The 27,274-nt window shown below is 43.4% G+C and overlaps 1 protein-coding gene across 1 annotated transcript in view; it reads right to left on the bottom strand.

The window, feature by feature from the left end:
* Positions 1 to 15,779: 15,779 nt before the first annotated feature.
* DYNC2H1 (dynein cytoplasmic 2 heavy chain 1) overlaps positions 15,780 to 27,274 on the bottom strand; it is a 209,157-nt gene continuing 197,662 nt past the window's right edge. The window contains exons 88-91 of the mRNA XM_066619151.1: positions 22,773 to 22,882; positions 20,890 to 20,971; positions 17,526 to 17,642; positions 15,780 to 16,407 (exon numbers count right to left, since the gene is read on the bottom strand). Coding sequence (XP_066475248.1) covers positions 16,249 to 16,407; positions 17,526 to 17,642; positions 20,890 to 20,971; positions 22,773 to 22,882 — 468 coding nt within the window. The 3' untranslated portion in view covers positions 15,780 to 16,248. The remainder of the gene's footprint in view (positions 16,408 to 17,525; positions 17,643 to 20,889; positions 20,972 to 22,772; positions 22,883 to 27,274) is intronic.

Here is a 27,274-nt window from a genome sequence, read left to right as displayed (position 1 = left end):
ATAATAATAATAATAAAACTTTATTTTTATCCCGCCCTTCTCCCAAAAAGGGACCCAGGGCGGCTAACAACATATAAAACAAATTAAAACATAATTTCACAGATAAAAACATATTAAAAAACACATTAGCAGAACCCATAAAAACAGTAGTCAGAAGAGTCAGAATAAAAGAGCATAAAACAGCAGTTCTTAGAGGAATCGGGCCTGTAAAAAAGCAACTAAAAGATATATAAAAGATGTTAAAAAGGCCAGAACGTCAGAAGGCTTGGTTAAACAACAAGGTCTTCAGGCCTTGCCGAAAGGACTCAAGAGAGGGAGCCATTCTCAAGTCAAGGGGAAGGGAGTTCCACAACGTTGGTGCCACTACTGAGAAGGCCCTATTTCTTGCCGCCGCCCCACGTACCTCCTTAGGCGGCGGCACTTGTAAAAAGGCCTTCTCTGATGACCTGAGAGGACGAGCCGAATTGTATGGGAGTAGGCGATCTCTAAGATAACCTGGCCCAGAGCAGTATAGGGCTTTAAAGGTCAAAACCAGCACCTTGAATTGGGCCCGGAAACGAATGGGCAGCCAATGTAGCCCCCGGAGAAGCGGGCTGACAGAGTCAAACCGCCTAGCTCCAGTGACCACACGGGCCGCCACATTCTGCACTAATTGCAGTTTCCGAACCGTCTTCAGGGGCAGCCCCACATAAAGTGCGTTACAATAATCTAACCTCGATGTCACCGTAGCATGGATCACCATGGCCAGGTCTGCACGATCCAAGTACGGACGCAGCTGGCGCACCAGCCGAAGCTGAGCAAAGGCCCCCCTAGCCACAGCCGCCACCTGGGAATCCAGGAGCAGCTGCGAGTCCAGGTGGACCCCCAAGCTGCGGACCTGCTCCTTCAGAGGGAGTGCAACCCCATTCAGAGCAAGCTGATAATCCAGCACCTGCATCGAGGATTTCCGAACCAGGAGAGCCTCTGTCTTATCCGGATTTAATTTCAGCTTGTTAGCCCCCATCCAGATCCTCACTGCTTCCAGACAGCGCTCCAGGCCCTCAACCGCCACCCTGGAGTCTGGAGGAAAGGAGAGATAAAGCTGGGTGTCATCAGCATATTGATGACACCCCACTCCAAACCCCCGGATGACCTCTCCCAGCGGTTTCATGTAGATATTAAATAGCATGGGGGACAGAATTGAGCCCTGCGGCACCCCGCACCTCAATGGCCAGGGTGTCGAACAGGCATCCCCCAGCACCACCATCTGGGACCGACCTTCCAAGTAGGAGCGGAACCACCGCAAAACAGTGCCTCCAACTCCCAACTCGGCCAATCGGCCCAGAAGGATACCATGGTCGATGGTATCGAAAGCCGCCGAGAGGTCCAGCAGGACCAACAGGGACGCACTCCCCCTGTCCAGTCCCCGGCGTAGGTCATCCACCAAGGCGACCAAGGCAGTTTCCGTCCCAAAGCCCGGCCTGAAACCAGATTGAAAAGGATCCAGATAATCTGCTTCATCCAAGACCCTCTGGAGTTGGGCCGCCACCACCCGCTCAATTACCTTGCCCAGAAACGGGATGTTGGAGACTGGCCGATAGTTGTTCAACACATTGGAATCCAGGGAGGGCTTCTTCAGGAGGGGGCGAACCACCGCCCGCTTCAAAGCAAGCGGCAGTGTCCCCTCCCCCAAAGAAGAGTTGACCACCCTCCCCGTCCACTCAGCCAGTCCCCCCCGGGCAGCTCTTATCAGCCAAGCTGGGCAAGGGTCAAACAGGCAGGCAGACGGCCTCACACTCCAAAGGAGTCTGTCCACATCCTCAGGCTGCACAAGCTGAAAAGAATCCCACAACACTGGACAAGCAGTTGCCAGGGGGACATCATCAGACATTGTCAATGTGGCATCCAAGTCGTAACGAATGCGATCGATTTTATCTGCAAAATGTTGCGCAAACACGTCACAGCGGCTGACCGTGTATTCCTCCTGGTCCACTGGCGGGGCCTGATGGAGGAGGCCCCGCACCACACGGAACAGCTCTGCCGGACGGTTATCAGCAGATGCAATGGTAGCAGAGAAGAATGATTTCTTCGCTGCTACCACCGCCACGGAGTAGGCTCTGTAATGAGCTCTACTCCGTGTCCGATCGGATTCATCACGAGTTTTCTGCCACCGTCGCTCTAGACGCCTGCCCTGCCACTTCATCAGTCGCAGCTCCTCAGTGAACCAAGGAGCCGCTCCGAGTCTGCGACGTGGCAGAGGTCGCTCCGGAGCAATCTCATCCACTGCCCTGGACATTTCCCTGTTCCAGAGGTCAACCAGGGCCTCAGATGAGACGCCAGTCTTGGCAGTGGGGAAATCCCCCAGAGCCCTCAGGAAACCTTCAGGATCCATTAGCCTCCGGGGGCGGACCATAGACCATTAATAAAGATCTCCTGACGAAATGAAAGCATTTCCCTGCCAAGGAGGTCCTTGTGGAGAACAGACTGCTGTCAAACATGGCTGTCCTGCAGGTACCAACCAAGGCACACTGGGTTAAATGTCATTAAGAAGAAAGGGCAACCTGAATGTTCCGAATATCGGTAAAGGCATCCAGGTATTTGAAATGACGCCATTATCCTCCTAACTTGTATTGATGAACGGGCCCATTCTGATCATGGCAATCAGACTCACAACTAGTCTGCTACTTTGTATTGTGTGCGTCTCTCATACTCAGAGCCCTTGGGATCTTTATCAATGTTCCATCTCTTGGAGCTTGTCTGTAGGCCTGGCACTAAAAATATAGCATTGTATACAAGACAGGATGACCAGTTTACCATAAACACCACAGTAAGCTGTGCATTGACATTCTGCCTGATCTGCCACCCCTACCAACGCACACCATACAGTCTTCGTTACCCCCAGTCACTGCCTTTTGTAGAATGGTTGGTGAAGAGGATCCTTAGCGTAGATCCTCTCCACTTTCAGCATTCACTCCATCCAGCCACCTTACAAGAACAGGCTAGGAAGGAAAGATGGCTCTAGGCCTTTTCCTTAGCACTTTCCTGGGAGCAGTCAGCAGAAGACCACAGTGACATGGTCATCCCCACAGTGAAGGGGATGGAAGATGAGGAGATAAACCCCCCTCCTCTTGTGAGCTCCAAGAAGAACATGCAAGAGGTGAATGGGATAGTTGGGTAAAGCTGGCCAGCGGATGGGTATGGGTGCTGTGCATCCCCAACCAGCTTGCTGCCTCCCCCAGTCTATCATCTGCAGCAAAGGATTTGTCGGCCTCAGATCTGGGTTGCTCCTCTCACTACCATATGACCATCCTAGTCCAATTGTCTTTGGAATTCAGATCTGAGTCTCACTTTTAGTCCCAACCTAATTTTAGTCCCACTAAATGGGATCCACTTAATTTTTTAACATATGTGTAAGAAATAACAAAGATCCATTTAATCCAGTGTCCTGCTTCCCATAGTAGACAACTTGGTGCACCTGAGAAGCACAGAAGCAGGGCATGAAGATAACACCTTTCCTACCTCTTGCTCTCCAGCATCTGGTTTTCCAAAGTATACTGTTTTGTGAATATGGAAGCTCCACATATCCATCATGACTAACAACCAGCAATTGACCTCTCCTCCAAGAATTAACCTGGCCTCCTTTTAACGTCATCTAAACTGGCAACCATCACCACTTCTTGTGGAAGCAAATTATTTATAAATTGTGGAAAGAAATATTTGTCTGTCTTGACTAGACTCCCTATCTCTTTCTTTCTTTCTTTCTTTCTTTCTTTCTTTCTTTTCTCCTTCCTCCACCAACATTTCTTATTCTAAAGAAAATTCTAATAAAAAAAATCTAAGAGAAAGAACATGGAGACACTACTATTGCTCATGAAACCCTTCTTAGATGGGCCTGTGATCTACTTGTGGGACCCCATCATTTGGGGGCCAGTGCTCTCTAGTTTATCTAAAGGAGTTGTGGGCAGAAAGTAGGTAGGATTCCACGGGTGGGTCAGTGAATGTTTTGATGTAGATCAGCAAGGGTTTCTTACTCCAATTGCTTAACAACAACAGCAGCAAGAAGAACTCCCATCACCACCTAAATTACTTGCTGTTACAATCCCTGCTCTATAAGATCTGTGCTTATGTTGTAGGTCATCGCAGTTTATGGCTCATGGCATGGGTTAAGTAACTGGCTTTAGCCCCCTAAGCCACCACACCTCCACCACTATTTTGCATTTGACTTTAGCTGGTGGACATTGAGGTTCTGTTTGAACATAAACTGGGCCACAACAGCCTGAATTCTGCCCACAGGTGATAGAGAGGGTGCCACAAAGATAATCATTTTTCATTGAGAAGTGTCTTTGCTTTTCCCCGTATTAATGCCAGCAAATCCTCTAATCTTTAGTTTAGTTAACAGAGCATAAAATCGGAAGCAACACAGCATACGATTAAGCAATTTGTTAATGCTAGCAGTCTTTACCAGATGATCCACCCACGCATGAAGAACATGGTGTGCAACAAATTCTACCCGACATGTTTCAAAGGCCTCGATTGTGCAGCTTTGAACTTTGCATCTCTGTTCGTTTATGTAGCTACAGGTAGGGTGAACCGTGGTGGACTCTGTGAGCTGTTGTCCGATGCCTTTGAGAGATTTCAAAGAAACCTATGCAATATTGTAATCACCCATGGCATTTTATATGCTGGTAGTGGAGTTCCTCAGAGTCAATCCATCTTAAATATTGTTCTTCCTAAAGTAGCTCACAAGAGGTGATCAAGCAGAATGCTCTCCAGGAATGTGCTCATCCTAAGGGCTTCTTCATAGAGTTGCAAGACATTGGAATGACCCACCATGAGTCATCCCCACGTCTGAAGAAGTCACACGGATTTAATAAGCACTTATTTCTACCTGAGAAAAAGATGGGTATTCTGTATGATATCAGAAGTAACCTGTCAACACCTACATTCTGTAGCAGTGTATGTTTGTATCAAGCTAATTGTCCCTAAAGAATCCAAGGAATTGATGTTTGGGGGAGTTTTGAGAATACTGTTAGAGTTCTATAGCTCCTTCACAGAACTATAGGCCCCAGAGATCCTGAAGAACAAGGACATGAATGAGGACAGGCCATAGATACAAATGTCAGGATACAAATTCTTGGCATTTCCAGTAGCTATGATCAGGATCTTAGGTAGCAAACCTGAGCGGGGAGGGGGGGGGGACCCTTGGAGAGCTAATGAACCAATGGTCTGACTTAGAATAAGGCAACATCATACGCCTGTAAAACCTGCTTAAGTATGTAGTGTAAACATGCCCTAAAACTAGTTCAAGCATCATTCCACTTTCCCATGTAACTCTGAATGGAGTGAACTGGTTAGATTTGTCAGTATTCCAGTGTGTCATGGAATAGTGTGTCATTTTCCCCTGAGGGCTGGGGATAAGAATAGGCCCTCAGTTTGGCTGTACTTGTCATAAGAGGCGACTGAACAGCCACCAGGTAGATGGGACTCGTTAGCCTGGGAAGGCAGCTCATCTGAGAGAAGGAAAACTCTGATCCCAAACCTCCACTGCCTTGTGGCTACATCCAGTTATGGAAAAGGCTTCAGAAGTCAACCTCGAGGCAAAATCCGGAGCCAGAGTCCCTGAGGCAGTTTATGGCTGAACACAGTCACGTTCTGGCAACTCCTGCAACGTCGCTGGAACCAACCGTATTGGCTTCTGTCTTTCCATTGGACCATTTCAGCGACGTGGAGAGGGGGGATTTGCTGCATGGGTAACAGTCTATCCTCCATATCTACTTTACCCAGGCTTTGCGCACTGCAGAGGACACTCTGTTCCAGAACACTATTCAGAGTGCGATACCAGAGTCTTCCGAGACTGAAGGATGCCAACAACAACATGGAATAGACTTCGAAGTCATTAGAGCAGTGGTTTTCACACATTTAGCACTGGGACCCACTTTTTAGAATAAAAATCTGTTCAGGACCCACCAGAAGTGATGTCATGACCGGAAGTTACATCATCAAGCAGGAAAATTTTTAACAATCCTAGGCTGCAATCCTACCCACACTTACCCAGGAGTAAGTCCCATTGACTAGCATTGTTAAAAGAATATACATAGCAGCTTGTTACAAGTCTGTAACATTTCTCCAAATGCAGTCACATACCATGGCAGCGTCAAGTCTAATAACATAAGAACATAAGAACAACCCCACTGGATCAGGCCGTAGGCCCATCTAGTCCAGCTTCCTGTATCTCACAGCGGCCCACCAAATGCCCCAGATAACAAGAGATAACACACCAGATAACAAGAGACCTCATCCTGGTGCCCTCCCTTGCATCTGGCATTCTGACATAACCCATTTCTAAAATCAGGAGGTTGCGCTTACACATCATGGCTTGTACCCCATAATGGATTTTTCCTCCAGAAACTCGTCCAATCCCCTTTTAATATATGAAAAATAAAATATTGACATGAATGGGGACCCACCTGAAATTGGCTCGCAACTCACCTAGTGGGTCTCGACCCACAGTTTGAGAAACATTTCATTAGAGAAATCCAGTGTTAAACCAGCTTTCACTGTTGTCCTTTTGTATTTATCAAACTCTTGCAGAGGCACTTCCTTGGGCCTATCCCTTCCTGGTGGTGGGTTACGTCACTCAGGGACTCATGTTATCTTTGGCAGCCAAACAGTGGACGCTGTGACGTTAAATCAGCTATTTTCTGGACATGAACCTAACAGAAACAAAGGAATTTAGATTTCTGAAGCCAGGCAAGAGTAATTTCCTTGCCTGACCACCTGAGCTTTATGAATCCTGTTTTCTGCTATTATATCAAAGCAGAGAGGTCAGGATGAAAATTTCAAAAGTGATGTTTAGTAGGGAGCTGTGATCTTTTGTTTTCTAGGGATTTTTGTGGCTGTGATCTTCTGAAATATGGCAGAGCCGGACATTTATGTACCTCTCTAGTGTGGAATTCTCTTACTGAATGGTGTGAATCATTCAAATGCAACAAACGTGCCTTGTTTTCAGAACTCATTTCAGCTGTAGAATTAGGAGGCTCTTGCAGCATCCATGAGCCTTTGATTGTAGGTCTATAAAGACACTGCTACTTCTTGTTTACCAGGACAACTCCAGAATGGATGAACACAGACTCATGGCACTTTTGGCTTAGGAAGGGCCTCACAAACATTTGTTTCAGCTACTTGATAATTTTTGTTAGGCATATGAACCCAGAGGTCAATGGTGCATTTTTACACATTAACAATACATAGGGCACAATCCTAACCAACTTTCCAGCACTGGCATAGCCGTGCCAGTGGGGCATATGCTGCATCCTGCAGTTGGAGGGCAGTCATGGAGGCTTCCTCAAGGTAAGGCAATGTTTGTTCCCTTAACTTGGAGTTGCATTGCCCTTACCTTGTTGCTGGAAAGTTGGTTAGGATTGCGCCCAACCTCTGCTAACTGAGTAAGAGACACTTTTTCAAGTGGGTGCTCCTCTTTTTTTAGCAAGGTAAGAGTAACTGGCCCTCCTCACCCCAGCAGTGTCTTTTCTAGTGGCTGTCTCCTGGTGTTCTTTTGCATCTTTTTAGATTGTGAGCCCTTTTGGGACAGGGAGCTGTTAGTTGTTTGATTTTTCTCTGTAAACCACTTTGTGAACTTTTTGTTGAAAAGTGGTATATAAATACTGTTAATAATAATATACACTAAAAAAATCACACTGAAAAAAATCACACTGTAATATATTTTACTATTTTACAGTGCACTATTTTACAGCGCAATCCTATTCACTTTAATTCAGAAATAAGTCCCACAGTTCAACAGGCTTACTCCCAGGTAAGTGTAAATAGGACTGGAGCCTTCATATGATTTAAGAGAGATTCTGCCTCTTTCTTCAATTATATAGCAGCTTCAGTTTCTTAAGTGGTTGCTATGTAACCAAAATGATTTCATTTTCCTTTTTGGTGCGGAAGAGTTAGAAGAAGCAAGCATCATCAAACAAAAATGTCAGAAATATTAAAACTATAATGAGATTAATTACCCTGGCATATTAAACACCCGGCCAGGTCAATTGGATTGGCCCATGGTAATAAATGAATTTCAGATCTCACTAGCCTGTCCCCAAGAGCAGTTCTGGGACATGGTAATTGTCCACTTTCGACCCTGTGGACTTCACTCTGAAACAGGAGGAGCTCATCAAGAAGCATTGTCCACATCCCACTGTTGATGTTAATTCCCCTGCGTGACCTTCACTTTGCTGCAGGCAATGGATAGAACGTACTGCCTTTTCCAATACTTCTAAATGACAGCACAGGTGTCAAGATAAAAAAAGGCTGTTCTTCTAACAGACATTATTCTAATGCAGAACTTCTAAGTTTCCTCTTGAAAGCCTGATGCTTAGACAGGACTAATACAGCAAAACTTCAGCTGTACAGAATTGCAGGAAGGAAAGGTGTTCACAATTCCCAAACAAATGGAATCTCCCTTTCAGATTCTCTCGCACCCCTCTCACCTCTCGCTTCATGCTAGAGAACCATTCATATGCTAAGACGATTATAGCAGAGACTTGTTTTCACAGGGCCTGTGCATTATTCTCTGTGAAGATTCATAGAGCTGATCCAAATGTTGAGATTCAGTTTTCATTTGGGTAAATAATTAGAATATTGTAGAATATCTGCAATTAAGTGTAATCTAATGATGTGGGTAAAATACTTCACTTTGAAAAGATAAGATCTGGTTACAGTATAAACATTTGCAATGAAAATTTCAGCTCTTTGTTCTGCATTGCACACTCTTTTTAAAATATGAATTCAAAGAAAATGTTATTTAACCCTTAGTTTTCAGATCCTGTGTAGGCAGGGGATTGGACGTTGCCTTACACCAGCTAAAAAGGAAAAACAAAAGACCTGATGATGCTGAGGAGCCTGGGTGGATATCTGATCTTGGGGAGACTCTTGAAGAGGCCGTACCTGCTGACCGGGTTGAAAGCCTTCATGAGATCTATGAAGGCTATAAAGAGTGGCTGGCGTTTTTCTCTGCATTTCTCCTGCAGCTGTCTAAGGGAGAATACCATATCAGTGGTGGACCTGTTGGCTCGGAATCCGCACTGTAATTCTGGATAGATGCTCTCTGCAAGTACCTGGAGCCTCTTTAGTGCAACTCGGGCAAACAGCTTTCCTACAATGCCAAGGAGAGAGATGCCGCGGTAGTTATTGCAGTCACCCCTGTCACCTTTGTTCTTGTACAGCGTGACGATGTTTGCATCCCTCATGTCCTGTGGTACTCTACCTTCTCAGAGGATTTCATGCAGCTCAGTGGCGATGATCTCTTTGCAGCACTTTAGGACTTCAGCAGGGATGCTGTCTTTTCCAGGTGCCTTGCCAAAGGCAAGGGAGTCCAGGACCACGTGAAGTTCTGCTAGGGTTGGTTCACTGTCAAGCTCCTCCAGCACAGGCAGGCACTCAATGTTGTTCAGTGCTTCTTCGGTTACTGCACTTTCTCGGGAATATAGCTCAGAGTAGTGCTGCACCCAGTGTCCCATCTGCTGTGCCCAGTCCTGGATGACCTCACCTGTGGTAGACTTCAAAGGGGCAGTTTTCTTCTGTGTTGGACCTAGGACCAGCTTGATACCGTCATACATCCCCTTGATGTTGCCCATGTCAGCTGCTGTCTGTATCTGGGAGCAGAGCTGGAGCCAGGAGTCATTAACACATCTCCTGGCAGTCTACTGGACTTTGCTGCGAGCAGCTCGGAGGACCTGCAGGTTGCACTCACTGGGACAGGCTTTGTATGCTGCTGGAGCTCTCCTCTTTTCCTCAATGACTGGTGTCAACTCCTCAGAGTTGGCTTCAAACCAGTCTGCCGTCTTGTTGGTCTTCCCAACAGTCTGCTGGTCCCTGCAGCCCCCTGAGCAACGCGATCCTTGGGATCACGTCTCTGCCTTCCCCTGGCCCCTGCTGCCTCCCCCCCACTTCTCCTCACAATCACTTCTGGCCTTCACCACTTGGAAAAGGATCCAGCACTTAGGCCATATTCAAACCTCCCCAGGTACCCCAGCCTTATACTAGACTGCTTGGATCAGCACTACCTAAGTAAGTTGTGCAGATCTGAGTAGTCCCATGGGACAGCTGCCACATAACACGGGGTAAAGGAAATGAACTCCCCTTACTCCAAGTTGCACAGCAACCCAGCCCAACCCTGCTTTGGATACAACGCAGGCCAGCCGGCCTGCCTGCTCCAGGGCAGGTTAGAATTGGGCTGCTGATAGTTTACTAAACTTGAGCACAAGATTGTTTTGGGGAAATAAGGCCTCCTTCACATACATCCACAGTGTCAAGAGAGTGGCTACTTGCAATTAGATCCCACATAGTTGCAGTATCCAGTATGCATGTGAATACTGGAACCACACAAGCAGAACCAATCCTATGGGTCTTTCCTAATTGATTGTCATTCAGCTAGGAGAGAGAAAACACATTCCTTCAAAAATCTAAACTTGATAGAAGTTTCCTTCAGTCTTAATTTCAGTTCTATGGTGTAATCCAAAGCTCTGGGACACCAGTTAACTAGCAGGCTCAGAATTTTGCACATTTAACCAAATATTAGGGCAGCCTTAATAAACTTAATAAACTAGCTAATATAAGGTTTGCCTGTGCCTTTGATTGAGATGGATAAACCAATAGTCAATCAAGGAGCAGTCTTTAAAAAAAAAAATCTGTTTTGCTGTATCCTTATTCCTTTCTCACTGTCAATTCCCAATTTATGCTCGGCACCTCAAGAGGACTTGCACTTCTTGTCATCGTCTTTGTTTCAACGACTGAAATGATCAGCAACCGAAACAACAAATGTTGATGCTGAAATATCACCAACAGGAGTTGACACTTCAGCAAGCACAGTCAGGAACAAAGATGTTTGGAACTTGAATCATTGTTACAAACTGTGCACTGACTCCGTGACACTGACTAGCGTATTCTTCCCAGCTGGAAAGTCAGTGGACCCTGAAGACTAAGAATGGTAAACAGAGAGAAAGGAGGTGAGGATTCTCCACCATCGGAGACTATCAAATGAACAAATGTAGGCTATATCATGTTCCATACCTCTAATACAGAGGTTACAAGACATTTGATTAGCTTTTGAAAATGTTAGGACATGTTTTTAGCATATTTCATATTGCATACTTATATTTCATATTGTTTTTAGCATACTGTACATATTTCAAAGCTGTTCAGTCACAAAAGACCGATAAGCAGGAAGGCAATGGGACCTGTGGAGCTTTGCCAACTCAAACTAGACTGACTTGTGACTTGAATTGAATGAGATGTTTAGCAAAAGCTTTCCTATGGACGAAGTTTGGTGTTTACTAGCCCAACTCTTCTGTCAATAAGAGTGGCTACAGCAAGAGCCGAGTTCCTGTCCTATTTATTGCAAGACTTCATGCAAAACAAATTCCGAATAGAGGAAATTGAATAGAAATCAGATTAAGAACATAAGAAGAGCTGTGCTGGATCAGACCAAAGGCCCATCTAGTCCAGCTTCCTCTATCTCACAGCAGCCCACCAAATGCCCCAGGGAGCACACAAGACAACAGACACAACCTATGTCTCGGTGCCCTCCCCTGCATCTGGCAATCAGAAGCAGCTTGCCTCTAAAACCAAGAGCTTGCACATACCTACTATGACTTGTAACCTGTAATGAACTTTTCCTCCAGAAATTTATCCTATCCCCTCTTAAAGGTATCCAGTCAAGATGCCATCACTACTTCCTGTGGCAAAGAGTTCCACAAACTAATTACTTGCTGGGTACAGGAATATTTTCTTCTGTCTGTCCTAACCCTCCCAACACTCAATTTTAGTGGATGTCCCCTGGTTCTGGTGTTAAGTGAGAGGGAAAAGAGCATCTCTCTATCCACTTTATCCTTCCCATACATAATTTGGTATGTCTCAATCATGTCCCCCCTCAGGTGCCTCTTTTCTAGACTGAAGAGGCCCAAACGCCGTAGCCTTTCCTCATAAGGAAGGTGCCCCAGCCCAGTAATCATCTTAGTCGCTCTCTTTTGCACCTTTTCCATTTCCACTATGTCCTTTTTGAGATGTGGTGACAGAACTGGAGACAATACGCCAGGTGTGGCCTTACCATTGATTTGTACAACGGCATTATAATACTATTAGCTGTCTTATTCTCAATGTCTTTCCTAATAATCCCAAGCATGTAATTAGCCCTCTTCTCTGCTGCCGCACACTGAGTCGACACTTTCATCGAGCTGTCCACAAGGACCCCAAGATGTCTCTCCTGATCTGTCACAGACAGCTCAGAACCCATTAGCCTATATGTAAAGTTTTGATTCTTTGCCCCAATGTGCATGACTTTACACTTACTTACATTGAAATGCATCTGCCATTTTGCTGCCCAGTCTCCCAGTTTGGAGGGATCCTTCTGGAGCTCTTCACAATCTCTTCTGGTCTTCACCACTCAGAAACGTTTGGTGTCTTCTGCAAACTTGGCCACCTTGCTGCTTAGCCCTGCCTCCAGGTCATTTATGAACAGTTTGAAAAGTACAGGTACCAGGCCAGATCCTTGGGGCACTCCACTTTCTACCTCTCTCCATTGTGAAAATTGCCCATTGACACCCACTCTCTGCTTCCTAGACCTCAACCACTTCCTAAATCCAGGAGAGGACCTGCCCTCTAATTCCCTGACTGTGGAGTTTTTTCAGTAGCCTTTGGTGAGGGACTGTGTCGAACGCCTTCTGAAAGTCCAGATATATAATGTCCACGGGTTCTCCTGCATCCACATGCCTGGTGACCATTTCAAAGAATTCTAAAAGGTTCGTGAGGCAAGACTTACCCTTACAGAAGTCATGCTGATTCTCCCTCAGCAACGCTTGTTCGTCTATGTGTTTTAATTATCTTTGATGAGGCATTCCACCATCTTACCTGGAACAGATGTTAGGCTGACTGGCCTATAATTACCCAGGTCCCCTCTCCTTCCCTTTTTAAAGATCGGTGTGACCTTTGCTATCCTCCAATCTTCTGGCACCATGGCCGTTTCAAGGGACAAGTTGCATATTTTAGCCAAGAGATCAGCAACTTCATTCTTCAGTGCTCTTGTAGGATATTATTCCTCATTCAGTTTATGGAATTTACTTAAGCAGAGACTGAAAGAGATTGATTTGGAATAATGCTGTATGTAAGTGAATCAAAACAGCAGACCTTTTTACTACTTGTAACATTCAGTAAGGCTGTGGTTTTCAAACTCTCTCCCCAGGATCGCGTTGCTCAGGGGGCTGCAGGGACTGGGATGCACTCACCAGTCCTTGCAGCAGCCATCCCTGTGTGTGGGGAGCCATGCGCGAGCGCCTGCAGGACACCCCAGGTCAGGGAAAGGAAGAGTGGAGCGATCTGCTCTGCCTCCGCAAAAGCAGAAGTGGAGCGCGATTGCCCCACTCTCCCTTTCCCTGACCTGGGGCACCCTGCAGATGCTCACACAGTGCTCCCCACACACAGGGATGGCTGCTGCAGGGACTGGCAGGTGCACCCCAGTCCCTGCAGCCCCATCAGAAGGGAAAGCAGAGTGATCATGCTCCGCTTCCATTTTTGCGGAGTGGGATGCAATTGTTCCGCTTTCACATTTCCTGACCTGGGGAGCCCTTCCGAAGTTTGCGCAGGGCTCCCCGCACCCCTGCGAGGCTGCAGAAGGCTTGGGCAAGTGCACTCAAGCCCCTGCAGCCCCCCGAGCGGTGCGATCCTGCAGATTGCGCCGCTGTCTTCCCCGTCTCCTGGCTGCCCCCGTCCCTTAAGGGGGCAGAGGCCAGGACCCACAGGGTGGGCGTCGCAATGCCCCAGTTTGAATACCACTGCAATAAGGGCTGGTCCATCGGTGAGACCAAGTGAAGCAGGTGGGAGGGGGCATCCCTCTCTGTCTGCTTACTTGCCTCCACTGTTTTCCATCCTACTCCCATTCCCTGGATTGGAAAAGTAAGAGACTGACAGAAAGGAAGAGGAAAGAGAAAGGGAAGAGACTGTTGAGCTAGCCTAGAACATTGGAAAGCAGGAGGAGCAAAGTCTAGCACATAATTGGGTCAGGGGGGCAGCATTTGGCATGCTGCCCCAAGTATCAGGAAGTCTTGGGCCTGCCCTGCATTCTGTTCAACTGATTTGTTATAGTTTTACCATTGCCAAATTCCAGATTAGCACAGACCCACAAGTACCAAGGGGACAGAGGTTGTCCCAACCAAGTGGGCCCTCTGATAGGCATGTGCTGAACCTGCAATGTGTTATTGTAGCCTTTTGCTGTGTTTTAGAAGTATTGTACTACAACTACAAAATTCAGCATCAGTCAGTCACGTTTTATTGTATGGTCACACAATCCTATGCACGCTTACTCAAAAGCAAGTCCCATTGTATTCAATGGAACTTACTCCTAGGAAAGCATGCATAGGATTGCAGCTTGAATCAGTCAAAAAAAATTAAGTTGGCCCATCTCAAGTCAAGCCTTTGGGCAAAGTCCTGTGCATGTGCTCATTTGTAGGTAAGCAGGCACTGCTACCCCTCTCAAGTCCTTCTGCAAAGGTTACAAGAGGATGGGGGATACTTCTGTCTCAGAGCTGCCAAGATGCTGAGACAAGAGTGATCCAAACACCCCTTGTAACCTTCATAGTAGGATGGGGAGGGGGGAGTTGGATGCTGCTGTCTCAGCACTGCTGGGGTACTCAGGCAAGAGGAGTCAGACAGAATTTAATGATTCACATGGTTGCTGCCTAATTGCTGCTGTCATATTGAGCGGTTTCAAGCGTCAGTTGGGGGGAGCCCTAGATGCTGTTGACCCTTGACCAATAGATCTTGTTTTCTGTTTGATAACAATTTCATAATTAAATAATAATTCATCTGCATACGAGTATTCACAAATTCTAGTCCATTTGTATATTATATGAGAGCAATGGAAAAGAGATCCCCCAAGTACAGCTTTTGGAACTGCAGATAAATACTGCACTGGTATTCAGAGGGGGCTGGACTTTGGAGCAGGTTGGTATGGGACTTGCTGCCTCCCTGACAGTGTGTTGTTGTACATGGTTATTATAAGATCTGTATATGGCTTATATTTTAACCCCAATGAATTGGCTTAATACCAGATCTCATCTGCGTACGTTTGGAAATCAGCATACATACATCTGGCTGCAATCCTACGTTCACTTACTAAGTCCCAATGAACTCAATGAAACAGCCTACTGAATACACAAATGTAAGATTATACCCTCAAACATACTACACAGTCACTGACCTCTGTGCTGCCTCACTGTGTCAAAGATGAGTGGCTATATCTAGCAATAAACTACATTGCGGAGATGAGACCATGTCCTAGGGTAAGTTGATACTGTCCCTGTGCAGCCACAGTTGCTCCTTGTCCTAATACTCATTTGCTGCTGCAATCACTCTTCGGATCAGAATGTCTCTCTGAAATGCTAGTCTTCTGCAAAATGTCTTTGATCAGAATGCATTCATGGCAATATTATTCTTAGGGGTGTTTTGTTTTGTTTTTGTTCTCCAAGTAAGACAAGTGACTATTTGCATACGAGAATACAGCTCTTTATCATTTTCATTGCAACTCATTAGTGCACTCCTTCATTTGTGCCTGCTGTCCAGATTCTGATTAGAATTCAGTCCAGTCCAACCCAGCCATCATCATTTGTTCTGTCATTATGGTGCACGGACTCCTAGAAACAAATAATGCACTTAACACACAGGACCTTGAAGGCTTGAATTACTCCCACAACACAATCAAACAAAACGGCAATTGAAAAGCTAAAACCATATTTATTGCAAAGCTCTCATTAAATAGATTTCAATATAAACAGTATTTTTTTTTTCAGTTTGTACCCAAGGAAAATTCTATGATGCTTAATAACAGCACCATGTCACATATACTTCCAAAAACAATTATGCTCTTAAAAGCTGACAGCTCAGAGCAGAACATAAATACACAAGATGCAGAAATAAAGAGATCAAAGGAAACAAGACGAAAACCATCCAGGTTCTCAATAATTACAGTGACATACAACTGGCAACAGAGTGCATCAGTTTTGGAAAAACTGTACACCTGTGCGAACAGTTTACTAAACCAAAACAAGGAAGGGCTGATGTATGAACAAACCTTTGGCTTTGCTATCGACCTAACATGTAGCATGTATAAACTATATCATTCGACTGTCTGGTTTTAAGTTTCCATTGCAAATATAGCGAATTCTTTTAGATAACAAAACTAAGATCTTTACAAGGTGGCTAACACAGTCTGCTTTCCTCTCACTGATTTTTCAAAAATAAAGCAGCTCCACACTGAATCCATTGGTCCTGGTGGCCTCCACATGGAACATCAATGTTTGTTACTACACAGTCCCTCTCAGCACTGGTGTAAAGTGGCAAAGAGATGCAGTCTTCTGGGGTATAGGGCCCATGAGCATCCTGACAAGAAAAAGAAAACTCTTAGTGTGAAATTCTGTTCTCGAGGATTCCTGAAGAGTGTTCTAAATGGGACAGTCCTTCCCATTGGTGTAGTCTGAGGGGGGCAGCTGGCGTAGCCTGCTCCCCTGCAGCACTCCAGAGGTTTTCTGGTTCCAGTGGGGTTATATCATGTAGGTCACAATGGCAATGGGGCAAAGTATGACCTGCCATACCGTGAAATACAACTAGTTGAAAGTACTGTTTTGGATCCTCAGGGATTTATCAAAGCATCATCATCCCAGGACCTCCAAATAAACTCCAAATAAACTGACTGAACATTCCTTGTAACACTTTTATTCCAAAGACAGCACCAGTGTACATAGCAATGTTGTAATGCCTTATGAATGTATGAACTCAAAGATCATGTGGGCGTGTTACAAATTTTTTCATAGGGACATCTACTCCAGAAAGCTGTTAAGATTGCTGCCTCCTCCTCATCAACAGAATAACCTATAACCCCAGTCTTAGCATCAAAAAATATGAATTGTAACCATCTGTGTAACCAACCATCTTATCTGTGATAAGGCTGATAGCGACTTTCTGCAAGGCCTGCATCCCAAGAGGTAAGAAAAAGATAACAGTCTTGCAGTATTCATGCCATGCAATATCTATTCATATAAACTGATCAGGCAAACTGACCCATTTTGGCTCTGATCATAAAAGTCCTGTATTACTTTAAAACCTGATGAATTCATGTAATTTTGTTGATCCACATTCTGAAATGTTTCCCAAAAATATTTGGGGAAATAAAAATTACAATACCTTAATGATAAGAATATATTACTTTATTTACTGGTCCCGTGAAACTATTCACCCATATTTTACCATTTAGGAAGCAATGACAAAAAGAGTGAATGAGCCTGGTGAGTTCTGTGAAAACCCATTTCTTTTTTTTTTCCAGAAGTGTAGTTCTAGAGAAAATGAAAATTCACTTTTGAAATTGTTAGAAACTTGGTTTAGAGCGACAAGAGACTTGGCCTCTTTCTTTTAAAGCAAGTCAGACATCATACTGGAAACCCATTATAACAAAGGAAACCAATTACAGGGCTTAAAGTTTAGGATCCTTAATAATGAAGTACCTGCGGAATCCAGGCCATGTAACAAGGGAGCACAGATGACACACTGGGAGAGTCATGCTGGTTTTCTGAGAGCCGATTTCCATCAAAACTACAGCCTTCTAGATGAAGGCCACTGATCTGTCATGGAAACACACAGAATATTGAAATAAGTGAGGGACACTGAAATGTGAACATCTAACATAGGCTTAAGCCGTTTTCTGTATAATTCAATGGAAATAACAAAAATCCTAGAAAAAATAATTACAGAATAGAGTAGGAAGTGCGATTAAAAAAATAAGTTCTATATAAAGGGAACTTCCTATGGTTTGATTCGCATTCTTTATAATGCTAGTGGAAAAAACCTATACATGTCAGAATTTATGTCAGTGGCAGGTGGTTGGGCATTAGAGTAATGGAAATGGAGCAGTAAGAAAAAATTTTTTTAACAATGCCTGAGAAAGAGGAAAAACAAATCCCTGAATAGGCATGGCTTCCTGTTGAGAAATTTGACATTAGCTTTCAAAGAATGGATTGAGCAACTGCATGTTTTCTACTAGTCACTGAACTGTTGCTCTCTCCACTCTATGTAGAAACAGTGCACAAGGGGAATGAATAAAAGAAATATTAACTGTATGGAGGAAAAAAAGAACTGGTGGAAAATCTACTGCTCATTTTATTTCTTATGCTAGGATAACAACTCTGACGCTGTTCCAGAACCACCATTCAGAGCGCGATACCATAGTCTTTTGAGACTGAAGGTTGCCAACAGGAAGGTTCTATTCATTGGGCAACATATTTTGAATGCTTGATTGTCATATAAAATCGCAAAAATACCATATGAAACTTTATTCCAACTTTTAGTGGACATTAGACTTTATTGGATTTAACAGCAAGGCCAACTACTTCACTTTTTTTGGACCTATATTTTTCAATCATAACATTTCAATGTTTTTTTTCAAAGGACTTCTCTCATCCACCCAAAAGAATTCAGATGTCAAATCATCACTGACTCTTTTTTTTTTGGGGGGGGGGGAGGGGTTGATGGAATTCCATTTTTTCTTGTTGGAAAATTTCACTGTTCTTTTGGGTCTTGTTGGAACTCCAATCAAATGCCCTACAACTTGCCATGGGCAGGTAAGAGAAGTCAGTCCCATGCCTTCTCCTACCACCAAGGATAATTGCTATAGTATATGTGCCTTGACTGCTGGGAAGCATAGCAGTGGAATGGTCCCTGTTGTTTTCTGGCTGGTTGGGGCAATAAAACAATCTGGATACTCCTGATCTGTTTATCTATCCAGACATGTTGATAGGGAATGAGGAGGAAAGAAGAGGCTCCATTTTCTCTCTCTCTCTCTCTCTCCATAAAGCAGCTTGCTTCTGTGATGCAATCAGTAGTGGTGTATTTCACTAAAATACTACTGCAGGAACAAACTATCGCTATACCTTAAAATGAGAATGCAGATGCATCTATCAATCAATCAAACTTCATTGTAACCACAATAGAAATGTGCACATGACACATTATAAGGAATCTCTCACTTCAAGGTACACGTTATCCACAGAAAGAATAGTATGACTATTAGGTGCCATCGTGATCCCCTGGGAAATCAGATCCATGCTTCTTCCTAGCTTGCATAGATTCAAACAACTGGCTTTTTTTTTTTACTGTTAAGAGTTGTGTACAAGGTGGAACTGTATAAACAGTACATCGTGAAGATGTCTGCAAAACTTAGGTGACTTAGGGCACAATCCTAACCCCTTATGTCAGTGCTTTCCAGCACTGACATAAGGGCAATGCAGCTCTGAGGTAAGGAAACAAACATTCCCTTACTTTGAGGAGGCCTCCTTGAGTGACACCCACTGCAGGATGAAGCACATGTCCCATTGGCACCACTATGCCAGTGCTGGAAAGCACTGACATAAGGGGTTAGGATTGTGCCCTTATTTTTTGAAGTAGCCATGTACTATTTTCTTTTGATGTACTCTCCCTCAAGAATTGATAGTCTGTGCTACCTGAATTCACTGTATTGTCAGGATGTCATTTTAGCATTTTCTCCTCCTTGCTCTCCCACACTGACTTAAAATGTCACAAGAGGCATAAGTGGAAGCTGATGATCAGTCAGTGTATTTGCATATGGATATAAGACTATCAGGTAGGAGCCTCTGTCCCAGCAATTCTAAATGTCATTAAGAAAGATGTAATTATGTACAAATTGATTTTGAATCAAGAATTCATTACAGCCTTAGCAGGAAAGAACCGCTCCCCTAATCATGCCTTGAGGTTATCTGCTGAATTAATCATCCATTTCAGGGACAGCAAACCCTCTGGACCAAGCTGTAAACTTGGTTTCAAAGTGCCTGATAAAAAGGGAATAAGCACTTCAAATTGTCTTCCAAAGATGACCCCAAAGGTTATTGACTGACCTTTAAAGAGACACTGGAAAAAGACATCAGGAATTATAAATTAGAGATGACTGTCACCATTACATAACTACTTTTCTAGGCATTAAGACTTGTTATAAGGTTTTACAAGTCTTAGTGCCTAGAAAAGTAGTTATGTAATGGTGACAGTCATCCCAAATTTATAATCTGCAGCACCCAGTCCACTATATGGCATCTCAAATTCCCTTGCTCCTACTACTGATGCCTTTTTCCAGATTAATTTCCTCTACTCTAGTTTTTACCCTAACAATATCCTCCATAGGCTCTGGCAGCAATAGTGGCATTGTATCTATCTTTAAGGATGAGTTCACGTTATATCCCTTAAAGAGAATGGTGCCTGCCAGCTCCTACTACCACCTCAGCTACAACTTGCTCATAAAGCTGGGTTTCCTTTTAATGATCCCCTGCTCTACTATCATCTTTATTTAATTAAAAGCCACTCCTTGGCCAGAAACATCTTAAGGAAGCGAAATTTGGCTTGACTTCTATAACAGTGGATTCTACTGATATTTTTGTGAGTACCATACTTAACTTTAGAATTCTTTTCCCCTAGAGAGTTGCCTGTTTGTCTTCCAAAGAGATGCAACACATTTTATGTGTGAACTAACTTCTCAGGGAAAGAAAGAGAAAGACAAATAGCACACTGTTTTCCACCATGAGCTCTTGGGATAAAATGGGCAAGTCCAATTAAACACACTTTAATTAAATGTAAAATTATTTCTCTTACAGATATGTGGATTCACAGAAACTTCAGTAAATAATGCACTGATGCAGCTGTGCCAACAGGACACACACTACTTCATGTGGTGGGGCTGCAATCCTGGAGACCTCCTCAAGGTAAGGAAATGCTTGTTCCCTTACCTCAGGGCTGCATTGTGGCTGCATCAGTGCTGGAAAGTTGGATAGGACTGGGCCCTAAGATGAACTAGATTGTGTGAAATACCTTAACTTGGAGCTTTGCTTCTTGTATTTGACCCTTCCATGATGCTGTAAATTTTAGGCTGTCCACTGAACAGCCCATCACCCTAAAAGACAGACAGAAGGAAAAAAAGCAGAATTTAAATAATGAATGAATAAATAAATACCAAATACTGGTTACAAGCTGCATGCTGGTGAAAAGTCTGATCAACCCTACAAATTGTTTGTTAATTGCATCCTAAGATATCATTTGAGGTGTGGCTTCTTTAGGACAGCCTATTTTGGTTTCTTGTTGGATTTCACTTTCTGTTTTGCACTGACTAGTCAATGCAATGATATCCTACTGCATGCTTTAACTGTCTTTGATACTCTTCATCTGCCAGGTGAAAAGATTCAGCTACGCTACTCACATTTGAGGATAGTGTGACCTTTTGGAAGAAACTGATATGGACTGGATAAGCACCAGTCGTCTTCTTCAAACTGCCCCCTCTCCTAAAGTGGCTTTTCTTTAAAGAAGAACGCACCAGGACGGCACAGCAGAAAACCCTGCAACCTGACCATGAGGCAGAGCTCATCTAGGGAAGAGGATGCCTCTCCTCACTGGAAGAGTAAAATTACAAAGTGGCTCTGCCTCTGGCTATGTGGAAGGGGGAATCCCAAAGAGTCAAGAACGCCTCCCTTGATTTACCATAGAATACTGCTTACAATCTAGATCAAGGGTTTCAAACTTGTTTCATACACTGGGCCAACTAGCATTTATGGTGCCTGCTTGGCGCCGGAAGTGATGTCATTAAGCAGGATGTCCTTAAGCAGGTGTTGACCAGAAATAAGCACTTTTTTCACTTAGGAACTCATTAGTTGCAAATGACAGAAGATACACAAATCTTGATCATGTTTTTAAGATATGGGGGAGCCCAATTATCACGCTGGCTGCCCTTTCAGCAATGCCACTTCTGCCGAGGTGTCACTTTGCAGCAGCTGAGAGGTGCTCTGCAAAGTAACACCTAGGCAGAAGCAGTGCTGCTGAAAGGACAGCCCAGATGCTAATTGGGCTCTCCCAGTGCATCCACAGCTGCTTCCTTTCCTTACTCTCCTTGGTCTGCCTCTTCCCCTCATACCATTCCTCGCTTTCTGAGTCTCTTTCTCCCATTGCCTCAGCAGAAGCGGTGCTGCTGAAAGGGTGGCACTGGGACAGCCCAATTATTGTGCAGGCATCCTTTGAGCAGTGACATCTCAGCACTGCTGAAACAGTGGCCCACCCAATAATTGGGCTCTCCCTGCACTGCTCTTTCAGCAGTGTTACTTCTGCTAATGCATCACTTTGCAATTCAGCAGCTGATGGGTGTGCAGGGAAACTCAACTAATATGTGGGCCAGATAAACCATTCTGAATGCCTGTTAGGGAATTAAGCAGGGTATAAATATGTAAATGAATGAATGAATAAGTAGATAGCTTCAGAAGGCCACGCCCTGCCCATGGACCTTATGTTTGACACTCCAACTTAGAGGTCTCTAATAGGCATGAGTTCTCAATTCACAAATAGAGGAATTTTTGGTGTTTAGAAGGTTTTTCCAAATAACTGATTTAATCACTGCAATCACTACGGCAGGTTCCCACAGAACAGTATTAGGAGACCACTGTACTGGAGGACTATACATCTGCCAAAACAACTGCAACAATGTACCTAACAATCTGCTATTTCTAGTTCCAAGCAGGCAAATTCAGGAAGTCTATGATGGGATGTCATATATGATAGGTGGGCTTCATTTGATTTGATGGCTGAAGATCTGTAGGCCTTTTTACATCTGATTAGACTTCCTTGACGCAAAAGTGACGCAATGAGAAATCAATAAAAGGGAGATAATTGTGCTGAATAGCTGATAAAATGGCAACTTCAGTTCCACCTACCTTGCAGTCTCTTGTCTTAGGGCATTCAGAAATGTGTCTGGGTGAAAGAGTTCTGAAAGGTCAAGGGTATCTGAGAGCAACGTCTGCTTTTCTGCTTTGCTTACCCAATTCTGCAAAGTGAACAACACTGTATGTTAATTGACAAAATAATTTAATGTATTGGTTGTAAATTGTCTTGAATTTTGAATAGGTTCCTATTGTCGTATTTGGAATGTGGTCCTGTATACACACAAACACAGCCCCCTGAGATCCATCAGGATTTTATTATTAGATGCACATAATAAATGTACATTATAAATAAAATTTTCTGAAGTTTTTTTATTTACTGAAGTTTTCAAAAATATATATATTTTTTTACATTTTTGGTGAACCGCCACAGGAGGAGAATGCACATGGTAAGCCCTATTTAGTATTCCAAAACCAGTCTGACATTTTAATTTGCAAAGCCAGAATATGACTGGTACAGATGCACGATGATGGACAATATGGCTGAGTCTGTTTTACTCCTTTGGGAGTTCTCAGCTGACAGAGATGCTCATGTGTAGTGGAGAACAGAGACATTTTGCCTTACTTGTAAATTTTCATTATGGATTTCTGGAAGTGTCCATGTAATTGGTAGTCATCCCCTATGCATCATGTGGAAGAAAAGGGAAATCTATCCCCAAGCTAGGTAAAGACCATAAGAACTGTGAACTGCCTCTGCTAGAAACAGACACTTTCATTTTCTAAACTCAGGAAAGTTGATCCTGAACACTGGCATCTACCCGAATCCTCAAGAAACTAAGGGTCAAACTAGACAATTTGAGATCTGTGAATTTTTCTTTCCCTATGGAAATTGCTGGGTCAAGGGCGAATCAGATCAGGACCATGGTATGCTGTGGAGAAAAGTTACGTATTTTCTTTAATGGCACCTTTGGGGATGGGTAGTTGACTTATTTTCAGCAGGAAAAAGGCTTTGCTCCCCGCACTCAAGATGGCTATTGTTAAAGGGACTCAGGAGAAATAATTACATGTGTATCATATCGTATAATTTATCCCAACGGCAGGAAGAAGGAGCATCCAAGAGGTTGAAAATGGTGTGGAGCTTTTCCACATATTTCAGGAGAACACTTGCAATAGCTTGGAAATATTCACAAAGCTTGGGCCTTTTGTGAGTGATCAAACAGCTAGCGCCAACAAAAGATCTGTCTTGATTGCTCACAACTTCACTCTGGTCACCATTTTTGTGCCATCTTCGTGGACCACCTGCCTCTTAAGACAAAAGCTTAGGGAGCTGGCTGTGATAGACAGGTAGCTGCAGGCAGAACGATTTCTTCTTGTTCAAGCAATTACTGAATCATTGTTAGAAAATCCACTGAAACTACTGTATAACAAAGTAAATTGGAATTTGTTGTGTTTTTTTTTGTCACAGTGCCAACACACATTACTATGTTTCCCACCGCCCCCATAGGCACTTAATTGGGTGACATTTAAATGTAGCACAACACACATTATGAAAAGCACGTCATAGACGATTAGGACTGATCTGGTGTTCTTTCCCTTTCTGTATCCATTAGCAATATATTGGTCAACCCTCCACGATTTTTTCCAGTGATTTAACAGTTCTTCTTAAAGCATGGCAGTAATTGCAGTCTTCTATAAGGAGGCTGGATTTTTGCAAATTGTTTGGCATTTTAGTGGTCACACAGTCATTTTGTAATTTGTTTAATACAGTCATTCTAGCAGTGCCTTCGAATAAACATTTGACTCTCTAGGAAAGTTATGGGCAAGCATTTATATTCAGTTAAATTCTAAGAAATGGCAACAGTTGATAATCACATTCACTGAAATCCAATGTAATTGCTTCGTAAATTGCGTTGATTATGTCTGAAATAATAATTTTAATACAACTATGCTATAATTCTAGTTTAATGCAAAAAATCATGTTTTTTTTTATATCCAGTTATTATCTAAGGCAGAATTCATTGTGAGCTTTTCCCATGTAGGTTGCACTGAAAAGGTTGAGAATTTATATCAAAAGCAAGAGTCGTTCAACAATTCCCCACAGCAATAGCCCTTATTATTATAGTAAGCATAAGAATGCCCAGATGGGTTCCTCCTACCATATGGTTGCCTGGTCAATGACAAATCAGGACAGCAGGATTGTGGTTGGTCTCACCCATGTATTTTGAGTGTTTACACTTCTACTACAATGGTGGGGGATCTTGGTACAGAAAAGCAGCCCCCATAGTTCTACTGGTTTGTGTGAATAGGACTTATTTGACCTTGCATAAAGCATATGCATTTTGCATCAGGCTGTGATCTTTCTGGATCAGATGCTTCTTGGATGCTATTTGGATTGGTTGCTGTGCAAAGGCTAGCTCCGCTAGGATTGCGCTGTTAGTAACCTCAGCTAGGATGTATACTGCCTCATGCTGAAAAGATAAGTACCACTTATTTTCGATTAGAACAAACCAATTTGGTTAGCACAATTAGAAACAGAGTAGTTTAATGACAGATTTTATTTGTTAATCACTAGAATAACAACTTCCATGAAAATAGTTACCATGTACATTGTTTTCTCTTGTATAAAAATCATATATAAAAGTTTTTGTATTATATTGAATACTATTATATTATACTTCAGTCAGCTAAGGATTAAGATGAAATAGGAAAAAAAAGCATAATAAAAAATAACTTAACTCTCTAGGAGCTCTTAAAGAACCTGCTTCTTGCCTAAGAAATAGGTCTGGCTTGGGAAGTCTGAATCTGTCTACAACCAGGAGGTGTTATTCACAGAAAATGAAACTGCATTTTGGACACTAGCGATAGAATAAGTAATAGTGTAGCCATTCCCTTTGTATTGCAATCTTGGTTAAAATAACTACTAAAATCTAGTACACACAAACATTATTGCCACAGAGTTTCCCTAAGGTTTAATAAAGTTTCATGCCTGTGGAGTGGCCTAATGTATCTAATAATCCATAGCAATACGACAGGTTGAAATGTTAATTTGCTAGCGCATTTTTCATCTGATTGTGTGTTCCCAAGAGTATAGCTATTCTGTGTAGAAGAATGAAATTACAATACTCTTTATTACAGAACTTCCTAATATAATATGCATAATCTACAGCCAATTCTAGGGAGTCAATTAAGGGAATAAATTTTGAATCTGGCAATAATAACTGTTTGACTACAATATTTATCATAGGATGTGCTATGGATGGTTCTTTATACATGTCCATTGTGAAGGTATTTTGTAACACTAAAGTGTAGATGTTAGTACACAACTGCATCTCTGATTTTAAAATAAAAAATTCAAAAAAATTCAAAAACTGCATATAAGAACCTTCTTCAGTAAACATGGAAAATGTTTATACAAGGGTCGCCCAGAAAGTAATGCACCACATTTTTTTTCTCAGCCTACAGTAATGGTACGAATGCGAAACTTTAGATATACATTATTTGAATTTTCAGGAGTGCGCACACAAATTTTTGGTTTCTTCAGACAGATAGCGTAGCTGCAGCAGTGTTTCAAAGTAGCATCTGTAAGTGATGTACGTTACAAGCAGCGTGTCGTCACTGAATTTCTCACTGCGGAGAAAGAAACTGTTGGGAACATTCACAAACGTTTGTGTACAGTTTATGGAGAATCTGCAGTCGGCAGAAATATGGTTAGTCGCTGGGCACAGAGGGTGAGGCCATTAGAAGGCGGTTCGGCAGAGCTCCAAGATTTGCAGCGTTCGGGGCGGCCATCCACGGCTATCACACCTGACAAGACGCAGCTTGCTGATGTGCTCATTCACGAGGACCGACGCATAACGACTAGGCAGTTGGCGCTGAAGCTGTCAATCAAAGGAAGTGTGGATGCAATCATTCGTGCTCTTGATTACTCAAAAGTGAGTGCACGATGGGTTCCGCGCTGTCTTACGGTGGACCACAAATCTCTCAGAAAAAACATTTCTTCTGAGTTGCTGAAACGTTTTGAAGATGAGGGGGAAGTGTTCTTGTCCAGGATTGTGATAGGTGATGAAACCTGGGTTCACCATTTTGAGTCCGAAACAAAACGACAGTCGATGGAATGGCGTCATCCTCAATCTCCACAGAAGAAAAAATTCAAAGCAACTGCTTCCCCCAGTAAGGTCATGATCACTGTGTTTTGGGACTGTGAGGGCGTCATACTCATTGATGTGATGCCAAGAGGCAGCACCATTAATTCTGAAGCTTATGTGAAGACATTAACCAAACTCAAGAAGTGCTTCCAGCGACTTTGGCGTCATAACAACCCAGGTGAATGTTTGATTCAACATGATAACGCTCGGCCTCACACAAGTTTGAGGACTTCGGAACACATCACTAAACAGGGTTGGACTGTGTTACCCCATCCACCCTACAGCCCTGACCTAGCTCCCTCAGACTTCCACTTGTTTTGGCCATTAAAGGATGCCATTTGCGGAAGACATTTTGAGGATGACGAAGAGGTGATTCGCACAGTGCAGAAATGGCTTTGTGACCAGAACAAG

This window comes from Tiliqua scincoides, chromosome 3 (genome assembly GCF_035046505.1).
Source record: "Tiliqua scincoides isolate rTilSci1 chromosome 3, rTilSci1.hap2, whole genome shotgun sequence".
In the NCBI taxonomy this organism is placed as follows: domain Eukaryota; kingdom Metazoa; phylum Chordata; class Lepidosauria; order Squamata; family Scincidae; genus Tiliqua; species Tiliqua scincoides.
Note: the sequence above shows the minus strand (reverse complement) of the source record. Positions and strands in the feature narration are given on the sequence as shown.